The 15,186-nt window shown below is 46.1% G+C and overlaps 1 protein-coding gene across 1 annotated transcript in view; it reads right to left on the bottom strand.

Moving 5' to 3' along the window:
• Positions 1 to 15,186, bottom strand: part of IMPA2 (inositol monophosphatase 2) — a gene marked incomplete at its 5' end in the record, with an annotated part of 66,375 nt that overhangs the window by 29,316 nt on the left and 21,873 nt on the right. Inside the window, one exon of the mRNA XM_014582316.1 lies at positions 9,547 to 9,680. Coding sequence (XP_014437802.1) covers positions 9,547 to 9,680 — 134 coding nt within the window. The remainder of the gene's footprint in view (positions 1 to 9,546; positions 9,681 to 15,186) is intronic.

Here is a 15,186-nt window from a genome sequence, read left to right as displayed (position 1 = left end):
CCCGGGGGGGGGGGTCATGTCTGTCTGGCAGTGAGAAGGGTGCTTTGCAGCCCTGCCTCCTACAAGTGGTCCCTGGCTCCTGGCTGCCTGCTCAAACCACCCAGAGTTGTCCTCAGGGTTAAAGAAAATAGTCTACCAAAAGCATGTAGAGCACTGCTGGGCACACCGAAAGTGCCTGGTACGTGTCTGGAACTGTCCTAAGTTCACAAAGGGTGGGGCCTTTGGCAGGCCTTGAACAAATGTTTGTTTTATACATGAAAACACAGCCTTGCTGGGGAGGTTCCCTATTAGGTTCTTACACCGTGTTCATGTCTGCACTAGAGAAAAAGGAGACCCAAAAAATACGTTTCTTCTAAGAAGAAAAAATGTGTGAAAAATGAGGAACACTTCATGGCCTGCTGCTGGCCTTTGGTGCATTATCAGTCATGGTCACCAGCTGGCTGCTTGGCCCGAGAGGTCTGTGTGTGCCCTCTCTGCTTTGAGGTGCTTCTGGAAGCCTCTTTAGCTGCAAGAACCAAGTGATCTAGATTTGGCATCAAGGAGTTTGTGCATAAGATCGACAATAGATCATGTAAACGAAAAGACGGAAATGGAAACCTCTACAATCACATTGCCAATGACGGTAGCCACTTGCCACACATGTTTGTTGAAATTAATTTCAATTAAATTAAATTGCAGATTCAGCTCCTTAGTCTCTACTATGATTTCACTTTCCCCGCCAAAACTCACGTTGACCCTCAGCAACTGCTGTGGTAGGTTGAGGTGGGGCCTACTGCGAAGTGCCTGGGATGGGGACAGGTCCCTCATGAGCACATTAATGCAGTCTTGCAGGAGGGGAAGTTCTGCACAATTGGATCTCACAAGAGTGGGCTGTTACACAGCAAGTCTGTGGGCAGCATGGTTCTCTTTCTTTGCACACACCTGCTGGATTTTCCATTTTTCTCCACGGGTGAGGAGTGCACGGCCCTCTCCAGAGCAGAGCAGATACTGGTGCCATGTTTTTGGACTTTCCAGCCACCAGAAATGTGAGCTGAGTGGACATGTTTTCTTTATAAATCACCGAGGTATTTATTCTGTTATAGCAATGCCAACAAACTAGGACAGTCTCACCAGCCACATTTCAAGTGCTTAAGAGTGACTTGGGGTCGGCAGGTCCCATGAGGGACACTGCAGACATAGGCCACTTCTGCCCTAGCAGGTAGTGCTGTCCTTGGCTGTGAAGCTGTGTGACAGCAAGCCTCCTGCATTCGGATGCCACTTTTATGTCCATACAGTGCTCTGAGGCACTCTGACTTATCTTCATCACTCTGGAATTGTCATTTCCCTTTCACAGACTATAAGATCAAAGCTCTGTATGTCACGCAGAGCAATATGGCCCTCCCCTTTCATAGAGAAATCATCTGCGAACGCATCCATGGACATGATGAATCGACATTATATCCCATCCCAGCTTGCTGTGTCCCTCTCCTCACCCTGTGGTCCCCTGGAGAAACCTCTGAATGAGCTGGAAAAGCATCGAGTGTGAAGGCCAGGACAGGCTGAGGCTGGGAGCACTGAGCTGCATGAGATGCCCAAGGAACCCTTAGTCCCCAACCCAGCAGCTGTGTCTGGAGAGCTCAGGTAGGCACGGTCTGTCCCAGGAGCTCACAGCCCTGCAAGGCCAATGAGCTGCAGTGGACCCTGGATCCTTGTTTCTCAGTTGCTCTGTATGCCCTTCCTCTTTTGAGACCTGCCTCTTTCCTATCAGCCTATCCATGCGTCTCCCACCCGGGCATGGCAACCAGAGTACTTGCAGGGACTGGTATTTCCCAAATGAGTCTGGGTAGATGAAGGGCAGGATGGCAGGGTGGGTGATGAAACCTGGACTCCTAACCACAGCAGCAACACAGGTGACATGCACAGAGACCCCTTCATTTAGGTGATGACTATCAGTGCTATTAGCTCTGTTACTTTTCTTAGCCAGAGAATTAAGGAGCTAGATCTGTTTTCCATGTCTTCTTCTACAGCTATGGGATTTTCCTCTCCTAAAATGGCTTGCAATTATGTTTGTAAAGTGGCCCATACCCTGAAAACACACACATACGAGGAGCAAGTGCCAAGGCTTAAGGTGCACATAAGTTGATAAAGCCATAAAAAGATACGGCTCAAGTCAAGAGCGGATTAGAAATGACTCATGTACAAAGATAAGTTCCCAGGTACTGGGGAGAAGTGTAGTTCTTTCTTTTTACACCTGAGTTACAGTAGGAATTTGGAGAGTTGGAGAGAAAACTGTTAGGGCCTGCCGGAAGGAGAAGGGAGTGCGGTCGGAGGTATCTCTCATGCATGTCATAAAGCAAGGCCCTCAGCACCGAGTCCACCCACTCAGCACATCTGCAGATCCCCTGGGATGCGAGGGCCTTAGACTCCGTCTGCGGAGTTCACCGAACGGCTTGTTTTACAGCAGCGACCACAAGCTCCTGTTAACAAGTTTCTGTTCTGCACATTTTGATGGAAATAACTTCAAGCACCTCACTAAGTCTTGGACTTTTTAACAGTTGACTGTTCAGGCCCTAGAGTTCTTTTCTTTACCCTGCCTTTTGCACAGCCTGCTCATGAGCCTACCTGCCCACCTAAAAGGTGGAATGAGCATCCCTCATTTCTCTACTAGCTTCTAGCCTGTGGGCAGTGGTATGGACATGGCCTCTGACGGCTAACAGGCAGGGACCATCTGAGGCAATGAAAATACTCCCGTGGTATCAGGAGGGATATAGAATTTTTATTTACTTAAATGTGATCTTCATGTAGGAAACCAATACCTATGGAATGGGAGAGAATGTTCTACAGATTTCCACAGAAGGCGTGGGCAAAGAGCCTACTTTATGAATATTACCCTAGAGAATTGTGAGTGTGAAAAAAGAGAGACCTTCACAAAAGCCATTGAACAGTTACATAAAATACATAACATAAAAAATCTCATGCATGCAATGTAATTTAGGAAGCTCAAAGAACCTTTCAAAAGCCTATCCAATAGATAACAGGAATGTAGCAGCTAGGTTAATATTAAATATTTGTAACAAGGGACCAGCAGATGGTGTAATGGTTACGTGGCTAGACTCCCATGTAGTTGACCGCAGTTTGAGTCTTGGACACGGCTGCTTAAACTCACACTGGCGCATGTGCGTGTGTGTGTCCAAGATCCGAAGAGGAAAATAGAGGAGAAGGGATTGCAGCATGGCTACCTCCCCTGGGGGTGATTTCTCACTTTCTGTCACTTTCTCTCTCTCTGTCTTTCTGGTGATCGCATGCACCCTATAGCAAAAACCTCTCTTAAAAAAAAAAATTGGTAACAAGTAAGAATGATAAATTCTGCTGCACTGAGCCAGACAGTGGCACTGCAGTAAAACACAATGCTCCATGAACATCAGAGAGTGCCCGGTTCAAATCCTGAGACCTCCCTGAGTGCACTAGACACAAGCATACCCATCATCTGTAGCTGACTGAAGGCTGAGGTGACTGTGGCATCAGGCCCTGCTGTTTTCTCTTTCTCTGTCTTTCAGTCTCTCTCTCTCTTCTGGCTCATGGGAGAAATATATAAACTTAAAAAAAATCCTGCTATATAATTTTACTGCTTTCCTTTTTTCTTTTTAGACAGAGTCTTGCCATGTTGTGATCCTCCTGCCTCAGCCTCCCCAGGTTTCTGGGATTACAGGTACACACTGCCACACCCAGCTTTTAGGTTGGACCAGGATCAAACCTGGGTTTCCCATGGGGTCCCAGCCTGTGGGACACTGCACGTGCCACCACAGCTAGGCCTCCTTCTAAAAAAATAGTTCTAACAAACTGTCTGTGTGAGTTTGATGGCCAAGAGCCTCCGAGACTTTAATTTTCCTGGCTACTTAGAATGTTTACTCTGTGACAAGAAGGTCAGGATCATCCCTCAGTCCACAAAGGAGCTGATTAGTGTTATTCAGCCGCATCTTCAAAAGTTACAGCCTGCGCCCACCAATCGTTACCACAGGCTCCTGTCCCGAGGTGACGCGAGAGCCCAGGACAAAACAGAACAACCTGGCTAGAAGCAAATGCCCAGCTGGTGATAACTGGGAGCATGTCTTTTACCATGTTAAGGACTTCTGTTTGAGGTGTTGCTTGATCAGGCATTCAGCAGACCTGCTGCGTGCTGGGCACCCAGTTGCCACGTCTCCCAAGGGGACCCCAACCGGAGCAGAGGGGGTCCCTGGATATACGGAGCAGCTCAAGCTCCAGTCCTCTTCCCTTTGCTGAGCCAACCTAGACAATCTCCAACAGGCTGCTCGGCTGGCACCGGGACAATGCCAGGGTTTGTGTCGATAATAATTCAGTGGTGCTACAGATCATCTTCTGGCTAATTGGATCTAATGCAAATCATCAGCTGAAAACAATGCAGACATCCAGCAAGACCAGGGCCTGGACTGAGGCTGGGTTAAGGTGGTCCATGTTGACAGTAGGCTCCAAGGACCCAACTTGTAAAAACCCCAATCCTACACTGCTGGTTGGCTTTCTGTCATTACCGCGCCATGATAGGAGTCAGATTCTGGGACCTCAAGGATGACCTTGGTCAGGTGCTCATTCATGGGAGAGGAGTTTGAGGCCCTGAGAAGAAGAGTGCTTTGCCAAAGCTGTGAGGGTTGAGGGCAGAAACAAGATTAAACCCTGTCACTCCCTGAGTTAGTCTGTACCCGTCCTCAGGTCAGAGGCCAAGCCTTGAAATTTCACAGATACGAGGGAGCCTATATTAGGTTTTTTTTTTTTTTAATTAAAAACAAAGCAGGGCTAGCCATGGTAGCACAGCACTCCAGAGGCTGAGGCCATGCAGGGTGGTGGTGGGGGGGGTGAGTCCTGGATTCACATTCTGAGGTCTCCTTGTACACAGCAGGCACTCATGCCTGGGATCTGGGGGAAACTGGGGGCAGGATCATAGCACGGGGGCACTGTTGGGGAGGCCTCTCTCTTCCTGTCTCTTTGCGTCCGTTTTTCGTGGAAAAATGAAAATAAAAACAAACTTAAACAGGTATACTCTATCTTTAATATTGCTTCACGAAAGACTAAAAATGAACGAGGTAATAAAAGCTCAGAATAAAAGTCCTTCCTGGGAAAGGATGAAAGACAACCTGATGCTAACACATTGCATGCTTACGTGTGTGTGTATTTTTAAAATTTTGCTAGAGGCTGTGTGCACTCATGGAGGTTGGCGGAGTGAGAAAGCTTGACGGTCATGCTACAACCCTTTGTCCTCCATTACTCCTTTCAGGATTCTGGGCACCCACGCACATGTGCCCAGCATGTTTCAGTTGCTAGATCTGGGACTTAAACTCTGTGGTCAGTCAGTCTTAACCACCAGCTGGCCCAACTAATATACTGTTTAAGGGATATATTTAACTATTTTAAGAACGAAAAATGACAACATACTATTTTATGATATGGATGTAATTTTTTTCATCATGAATTTATTGATTTGTCTATGATCTAAAATATAATTAAATGCCCAAGATTCTGGAGTTTGGGAACTATGGCTCTCAGTTACATTTCTGGTCCGCATCTGAGTATCTGAGGGCTTTTCCAGAGAGGGAGGCCTGGCACCGCCCTACTAGAGAAGCCCCCAGGTGAGCCAGGCACATGTCCACCCTAAGGTCCGCTGCTCTGGGTAGTATCCCAAAGGGGTTGGGATTGCCTGGTGGTCCCTGGCAATCCTACAGCTGCAGGGTGGAGGTGTCACCCTATGATACATTAAGTTTTACCCTATGTATACAATAATATGTATTTAAATTTACTGCGTACAAATGGTATCCACTCTACGTATTTACTTACTAGTAGATCCAAACCACTAGCAGCTGCTGTGACATGTACAACAGGGTGTGCAATTTCAGAATGTGGTTTGTCCGAGTCATCTGACTGAAACACCAGAAGCCCTGATTCTTCTTGTGCCTGGTCTGGCCAGGCCTCAAGGCCTTTCTACCAGATCCTACATAGACAGATGAGCCAGCACTCGGTTCTGTCACAGCCACATGGATCATTACCATGGCAACCTCCAGACCAAGCAGTTACAGAGTACCTGGAAACAGCTGGTTGGTTACCACAGAGTTTATCCTCCCAAAGAATAAAAGCAATCTATATGATAAATTCTTCTGGCATTGCCATTTAATTAAAACTAGGTTTTAAAATTATAAACATCTTAGAGCTTATAGATATTACAACAGAGGCTGAGGATCCTGACTTGAAGCCAAGTAAGGAAATAAGAAATATGAGAAGCTTAAACAGAGTTGATCAATAAAACAAACACAACCACGTCAGGGAGAATTTCAAAGGGAGAGCAAGTAACTCTGAGATAATCTAACTATTTAGAAGGAAATGACAGGAAAAAAAGAAGTGTTTTAACAGGCTGGTTCTTTCATTCTTATAACCATTCACTGGGAAAAAAAACTTACTGGGATGGTGGCACAGTGGGAAAGGTCCTGGGTTTGCATCCTGGGATGCCTGAGCACACTGGGTGTGCATGTATGCTCATGTGTGCTCATGATCCAGGCTGGCTGAGGCTGGGGGCAGATCATGGAAGCTGGCCCTGCTGCGGGTACTTGACTCTCCCTCTCTCACTCATGGAAGAAATAATAAATACACTTGAGGGAAAAACCCAAATCCTACTGAGCCTACCATGTGTCAAATGGAGCTAAGGGAGATTACCTTGTGCATTTCTGCTGTCTAAATCCATATACACATGGAACTTGACAGATATAATCCTTTCTGTCCAGAAATCCAATGCAGGTATTCCAGTTTCAGGAGGCCAACATTTTTAAATAAGAGATTCCACAAAAGGAAGGAAAGAGACCCTCGCATTCAAGATACGGGTTTTCAAAAATTCATCCTGTAAAACTTCAGGGATATGGGAGGGACCTGAGAGTGTCCCAGAGCTAAAGAAGTGGTCTTCACTTGGGTTTCTATCTCCCTTGGAACTATTTGATAAATTATTTTGGTATTGCTATTTAATGAAAATTAAGATTTAAAAGCTTTTTTAAAAAATAAAAGGTAACAAACATTTCATATACTATAGCAGATACCAAGAATCCTGATTTCAAACTGAGCAAGGAGGAAATAGGAAACAAGAGGAAGTTAAACCCAAAGGTGGTCAACAAAACAAACACAGTCCACTGACAGAATTTTAAAACTGTTTAAGGGATATATTTAACTATTTTAAGAACGAAAAATGACAACATACTATTTTATGATATGGATGTAATTTTTTTCATCATGAATTTATTGATTTGTCTATGATCTAAAATATAATTAAATGCCCAAGATTCTGGAGTTTGGGAACTATGGCTCTCAGTTACATTTCTGGTCCGCATCTGAGTATCTGAGGGCTTTTCCAGAGAGGGAGGCCTGGCACCGCCCTACTAGAGAAGCCCCCAGGTGAGCCAGGCACATGTCCACCCTAAGGTCCGCTGCTCTGGGTAGTATCCCAAAGGGGTTGGGATTGCCTGGTGGTCCCTGGCAATCCTACAGCTGCAGGGTGGAGGTGTCACCCTATGATACATTAAGTTTTACCCTATGTATACAATAATATGTATTTAAATTTACTGCGTACAAATGGTATCCACTCTACGTATTTACTTACTAGTAGATCCAAACCACTAGCAGCTGCTGTGACATGTACAACAGGGTGTGCAATTTCAGAATGTGGTTTGTCCGAGTCATCTGACTGAAACACCAGAAGCCCTGATTCTTCTTGTGCCTGGTCTGGCCAGGCCTCAAGGCCTTTCTACCAGATCCTACATAGACAGATGAGCCAGCACTCGGTTCTGTCACAGCCACATGGATCATTACCATGGCAACCTCCAGACCAAGCAGTTACAGAGTACCTGGAAACAGCTGGTTGGTTACCACAGAGTTTATCCTCCCAAAGAATAAAAGCAATCTATATGATAAATTCTTCTGGCATTGCCATTTAATTAAAACTAGGTTTTAAAATTATAAACATCTTAGAGCTTATAGATATTACAACAGAGGCTGAGGATCCTGACTTGAAGCCAAGTAAGGAAATAAGAAATATGAGAAGCTTAAACAGAGTTGATCAATAAAACAAACACAACCACGTCAGGGAGAATTTCAAAGGGAGAGCAAGTAACTCTGAGATAATCTAACTATTTAGAAGGAAATGACAGGAAAAAAAGAAGTGTTTTAACAGGCTGGTTCTTTCATTCTTATAACCATTCACTGGGAAAAAAAACTTACTGGGATGGTGGCACAGTGGGAAAGGTCCTGGGTTTGCATCCTGGGATGCCTGAGCACACTGGGTGTGCATGTATGCTCATGTGTGCTCATGATCCAGGCTGGCTGAGGCTGGGGGCAGATCATGGAAGCTGGCCCTGCTGCGGGTACTTGACTCTCCCTCTCTCACTCATGGAAGAAATAATAAATAAACTTGAGGGAAAAACCCAAATCCTACTGAGCCTACCATGTGTCAAATGGAGCTAAGGGAGATTACCTTGTGCATTTCTGCTGTCTAAATCCATATACACATGGAACTTGACAGATATAATCCTTTCTGTCCAGAAATCCAATGCAGGTATTCCAGTTTCAGGAGGCCAACATTTTTAAATAAGAGATTCCACAAAAGGAAGGAAAGAGACCCTCGCATTCAAGATACGGGTTTTCAAAAATTCATCCTGTAAAACTTCAGGGATATGGGAGGGACCTGAGAGTGTCCCAGAGCTAAAGAAGTGGTCTTCACTTGGGTTTCTATCTCCCTTGGAACTATTTGATAAATTATTTTGGTATTGCTATTTAATGAAAATTAAGATTTAAAAGCTTTTTTAAAAAATAAAAGATAACAAACATTTCATATACTATAGCAGATACCAAGAATCCTGATTTCAAACTGAGCAAGGAGGAAATAGGAAACAAGAGGAAGTTAAACCCAAAGGTGGTCAACAAAACAAACACAGTCCACTGACAGAATTTTAAAATGTTATATAAACATTTTTATTTTGTTCTGAGAAAAAGATGAATATTATAGCTTACATCGATTTCTCTGCAGGGTGAAAAAAGTTAAGAATGTTTGTTCTAAGAAGAGTAGAGTCCCTGTAACAGTCGCTGGGATGGCCTCTTGGCCTTCCCCTCCAACTCTGAGCTATGGCGTGATCCTGGAGGCATGCACCCCTGGGAAGCCAGCAGGTACAGGCTTCCAGCGAACTCTACTGCCCCAGGCTTCTTGGGATGACTCATGCTTCTACTGAATCCTTCCGGAAACATAAGTGCCTTAGAACAGGGACACAGGGGCCTCCCCTGAGCAAGTGTTAATAAAAAGTAGAGCCTTTCCAATATTTGTAAGGTGATTTATGAACATGATGGTTGCCAAGACAACAATGAAAACAAGGTCGGTTTGCTTACTATGCTGCTGAAGGCAGTGCTCAGACCAAGCGGCCGTGGGTTCCTGCCTGTCCCACGTCAACAAGTGGCAGAGCTGCCCGTCAGACCTGGCCTTCCCTGTGAGTGTGGTGAGTGTTACTGGGGGATTTCCCCAAGGAGCACACCTACCTGTGTGAAGGAAACCTTTTCCGCAACTCGGAAATGATTAAATCTTCCACAAGGTGATCTGTTTCTGTCACAAGATCTGCAGCTGATGTTTTTGTTGAGACACGTTTTTCCTCAGTAAGGGCTTTTCTGATGATCTGAAATAAAAGGTTGGGAGGTAAGTGAAATCTGCAAGCATCCTCTTCCCCTAAAGGAATCCTAGGGTCCTGAGAGGCCCGCTCAGAGGTGCAGTTGAGGGGCAGGGGAGGGCAGTGGTGTGGGTCCACGGACCACCTGCTTCTTCCCTCATTGACAGACTTTCGGGCTCAATAATACCCAAGACTCTCTGTGTTTCTTGTGAGTCCTAATAACTTAGCCATTATTCTTTTCACAAGACAGACAAACTCACTGAAGTTTGTTTGTCCTGCCTCTGAAACAGTTTTTCTTTGGAGGAAAAGAAAAACGTGATTTGGAAAAGAGCATGAAACTTCGCTTATAGGAACTGCCTCAAATAAGATGAGACAAACCCCTGCGCCATGTAACCTCACGAATTGAATTGACGATATTTTGGTGTAAAGTGAAGACATCTTTTTCATGATGTGGTTTAGGAATCACATGGAATAGGATATGCCCTTGAGTCCACCCTGCAACTGTTTACGTACTGAACAACACCTGGAGGCAAAATGGTACTTTAGGAGCCAAGGCCACTATCACTGCTGCCGAGGGCCAGGGAAGCACTGCGTCTCAGAGGGACACACAAGTGCCAGAATCACACTAAGCCTGCAGGGCTGAACTCAGACAAGGGCTCTGGAGCTGTGTGAGCTGCCGCTGCATCCGGTCTAACCCACCCCAGCTAAATATAGGGGTGAGGGCTGGGAGCGTGCCAGAACCCCAGGTCCTCCCACTAAGCCTGCTGCGGTTCCAGGAGGCCCTGGGAGACCCAAATAGGAAAGCATGAGAGCGGTTAACCAGCCACTGGGTGCTTTAGGAAGGAGCAGTTCTAGCTTGCGTAATAAAAGCCACCTCTGCTGGTGCCAGTGGGCCTTTCTTCTCCATTCCTGTCTGTTGTAACATCTCAGTGTCTGCCTAATTGTGAAGACAATTAGCACACTTAAGAATGACCTCAGATCTTTCTTCGCAAACTTCTGCTACCCAAAAATTCTATATTTCTTCCAAAAGTACCATCAAGTGCCTGGCTACCCAGACTTGATGTCCTTTATCCATCTTCATTCTGCAAGGTTTTGTTTTGTTTTGTTTTTTGAGAGGTTTTTACTATAGGGGACGTGCGCTCACCAGAAAGACAGAGACAGAGACAGAAAGCGAGAAATCATCCCCTCCCCAGGGGGACGGCCAAATCCCATCTCCTTCATTCTTCTCTCAGAATCTTGGGTGCGCACGCACACGTGCTTGGTGTGAGTTTAAGCCATGGGGTTTGGGACTCGGACCATGGTCGACTACATGGGAGTCCAGCGATGTAGCCATTATGCCATCTGCTGGTCCCTTCATTCTACAAGGTTTTTAAAATAATTTTTTAAGGGAACCAGCAGTTAGCGTAATGGCTATGTCGCTGGACTGCCACGTAGTCGACCGTGGTTTACGTCCCGGACCTGGTGGCTTAAAACTCATGCCGGGCGCGTGTGTGTGCGTGCCCAAGATCCCGAGAGGAGAATGGAGGAGAAGGGATTGCAGCGTGACCATCTCCCCTGGGGGTGATTTCTTGCTTTCTGTCTCTATGTCTCTCTCTGTCTATCTGGCGAGCGCACGCGCCCTGTAGTGAAAAACCTCAAAAAAAAATCATTTTTTAAGAGAGATTTTTGCTGTAAGGCATGTGTACTCACCAGAGACACAAGAGACAGAGAGAAAGCGAGGACTACCCCTCAGGGGGCATAACCAGGGGTGATGTCCACTCCATAATCCCTTTTCCTACATTCTCCTTTGGGGATTTTGGCCATGCATATACACACGCCTGGCATGAGTTTCAAGCCAGGTCTGGGACTTGAACTCATCAACCATGTGGGAATCCAGCGCCTCAACCACTACACCACCTGCTGGCCCCCATTCTGCAAGCTTTTGAGAAACATTGCTGAGCACCTTCTCACCTCAAAACAGTGCTGTCCTAATGCTGAAGAGAGGAGGTACCCAGGTGGGATTTTATGGCAGAAGCTCCTGCACCTGGCAGTCTCTTCCTGATGCTCCTCACAGAATGCCCACCCCACCCCCTGTGCTCTCTCTCATTGCCCCTCCTAGTGCAGGCCCATGCCATCTGGAACCTGGACAGGTTTTTATTTTTAACTTTGGTTGCAAAAATAACAGATTATATATTATAGGAAATTTGAAGTGTGATAAGTAATACAAAAAGCAAAGCATAAAGCCATCGTGGATAGTCCATTAACTAAAGAGAAGTACCGTTGACATTTCTACACTACCCTCCTGCGCCCAGGCTTTCCTCTTGAATTTGCAATATCCTGCTCATCACCAGCAGGCTGATTTTTGTAAAGACACTAAATTGCATACAGTAATCTCTCACCACATGAATCACCACAGGCTCCTTGTTTATAGATTTCACACTCTTCCACATTTAAGCTCACGGAGCATCTGCTTTTCCTCCAGGAATCCCAAATTCTGAGCTAATCCAGACAGGCCATTTGACACTGAGCTTGTACCTTATATAGTGATGATGATCGTGTGTGTGTGTGTGTGTGTGTGTGTGTGTGTGTGTGTGTAGAGAGAGGGAGAGAGAAAACACTCTAGCCCGAGAATACAGAGCTTCTGGAATCTTGTTGAATGAAGATTATGGTTGTGTAGGTCTGAGTGTGGGTCTGAGATCTGTATTTCTGACAAGCTCTGTGGTAACACCTGTGCTGGGCTGCACATTGAGCAGCAAGGGGCCAGAGCAGGTTCTCCAACCCAGAGTGAGGTGCATTCCAACTTGCAGACCAGGTGGGGGTGGGGGCCTGAGTTTCCACCAGCACCTCTGGCGAGTCCCAGGCCTTCCATAGCAGAAGTAGTCTGGGAGGAGAGAGGTTCTGTCATGCTCACTGTAGCCCTATCTGGGAAGCAGTCATAAAGCCAGAACACCCTAGCAGCCTCCATGCAGAAGCCATATTGAGGACTTAGACACAGAGATCAGGTCACTTTACTGTGACAGCTGTCTAGCAGCTGGCTTCCGACTGCTGTCAGAAAAACCTCTGAATCTTGGGACCAACGGATGGTGTAATGGTTATGTTGCTGGACTCCCATATTTCCGACTGTGGTTTGAGTCCCACTCCTGGCTGCTATGAACACACGCCGTGTGTGTGTGTGTGTGTGTGTGTGTGCATGCCCAAAATCCTGAGAGGAGAATGGAGGAGAAGGGATTGTGGCATGGCCATCCCCCTGGGGGATGATTTCTCACTTTCTGTCTCTGTCTGGTGAGCACCACATCCTATTGCAAAAAATCTCTTTAAAATAAAACAAACCCTCCAAATTGCACATGGCTGATCCCGATCACACTTTCTTGTGGCCCATGGACTTTATATATTCCAGCCCCTCTATTTACAACTTATCACCATCTGAAATCATCTTGTTTGTTTTGTTGTTGAGTGCATGTCTCTCCTCCCTGGAACATGAGCTCTGACAGCAAAGCTCTCCCTTTGATCACCTGCTCTCCTCTAGCATTTGGAATCATACTTGGTGTAGGTGCACAGAGTTCTTTGGATGGATGTGTAAGAAATACATGAGATGTTTGAATGGATTCTGCAACACTTTTTCCCAACAGGACTGCTAGTGTCTGCTAGTGACTGACCACTTTGGTCATTTTGTTCTGCTTGGCTGTTTTTCTGGTTGCCTGTTAAAAAGTTCTGTTGAGCTGCAAGTCCACCACCTTCAGGTCTTCATCCACAGATCCCTGCTCCCAGAGCCAGACCAGATCTGCTTTATAGAACTCAAGTCCGTTCTCCCACCACAGCCAGATGTGCTTTCGGAAACACCAATCTCAGCCGTGTATCTCCCCAAGAGAGAGCACTTACTGGTGCCCCATCTGATAAAATCACAGCCCCAAAGCTGGCATACAGTAACTTTCCAGAGTTGGCTTTGTGGGAGGGTCAGCTTAACCCCACATGCCCAGTCTCTCCCTCTTCCCTTTCGTAGCAGGACACCCAAGTTTCGGCACAGCACGGAGCTGCCTCCAAGTCTACACAGCTCTGCCTCCCTGCAGCAGCGTGTGTCTGCTGGACCAAGCTCTGCCCAAGAGGAAGAGAATGGAAGCGATACCCACAACTTCTGAGTCAGGTCCTCGAAAGGACACTGCCCTCCACTTCCTCCTTGCCACAGGCTGCGAGGTGGGTGTGGTGCTGACAGGTCAGTTCTGGTTATGCAGGAAGAGAATAACACTTTAGAGCAACAAGAGTGAAGGAACCTGGGTCCCTGACAACATGAAACAGAGCCACCCCAGCCCCAGGCCTCTTAGTGATTCCACCTCTACGTGCTTCTGTTATCGGCGCCTGAGTGCTCTGTTACTGCTCCCTGTGGAGGAGGCCTAACCGGCACCCTAGCAGTGCAGGCCATGTCTAACCGTTTCTCATTTCCCTCCCCTCCTTTCCTTCCATGATGACTGTCATCTCCAGCCAAATGGAATAATTCACTCTCAAGATTCCTTCAAACAGAACCATCACAGCCAACCTTCTTTCCCTCTTTCATGACTCAGTTCAATTGTCACCTCTCAAATGAGGAACTTCCATGTTCTATGGGCAGAGAGGGGCACTCACCCTCACTGACCCTACATGGGCATTTACACAAACCAGACACCTGACTCCCCAACAGTAATCGGAGCGTCTCGTGTGTGTGTGTGTGTGTGTGTGTGTGTGTGCTTTCACTCCTAGTTAAGGAGATCTGGCTCTGCCCTGCACAGGCACACTGCTCTATGCAGCCTGCTCTGGGGCTGCCACACAGGGATTGTTCAGAGGACCTGAGAACTGATTTCTTTTTTTTAATACATATTTTATGTGTTATTATAATTTTTTGGACCAGTTTTTGCTATAGGGCACATCCACTCACCAGAAAGACAGAGAGAGAGAGAGAGAGAGAGAGAGACAGAAAGTGAGAAATCACCGCCCCCCAGGGGGGGATGGCCGCACCGCAATCCCTTCTCCTCCATTCTCCTCTCGGGATCTTGGGCACACACGCACATGTGCCCGGTGTGAGTTTAAGTCACCGGGTCCAGGACTCAAACTGCGGTCTACTTCATGGGAGTCCAGTGACAGCCATTATGCCAACTGCTGGTCCCTGTTATTACAATTTTTAATGTTACATTGAATCACATATATCTTTGCAGTGTATTACATTTTTTTTCCAGCACGAGTTCCATGCATATCAGTCAAGACAAAGACATTATTAACCATACCATGATCATCAAATAGCTTTTCATCTCTATTTTTTTCAGATTTTATTATTATAAAGTATTCTCATTATTTTTAAAAAGTCAATCATTATATATCATTTGGCTTGTATAAAGAATTTACCCAAGATGAAATACTTCTCAGACCAATCCAGTTGAGAATACGTGTTATCATCAACAGGTACTAAACCATTTCTGTGTCCCACTAATGTCATGCCTCGCTATTTGTCTCTTGCTATCCTTCTCTATACTCTTCCATTCTACTGCCCTGTTCCCTAACTTTTTAAAAA

This window comes from Tupaia chinensis, unplaced genomic scaffold (genome assembly GCF_000334495.1).
Source record: "Tupaia chinensis unplaced genomic scaffold, TupChi_1.0 Scaffold143584_1, whole genome shotgun sequence".
Classification (NCBI taxonomy): Eukaryota; Metazoa; Chordata; class Mammalia; order Scandentia; family Tupaiidae; genus Tupaia; species Tupaia belangeri.
The sequence above is the reverse complement of the archived record's forward strand: the minus strand, read 5'-3'. Positions and strand labels throughout refer to the sequence as shown.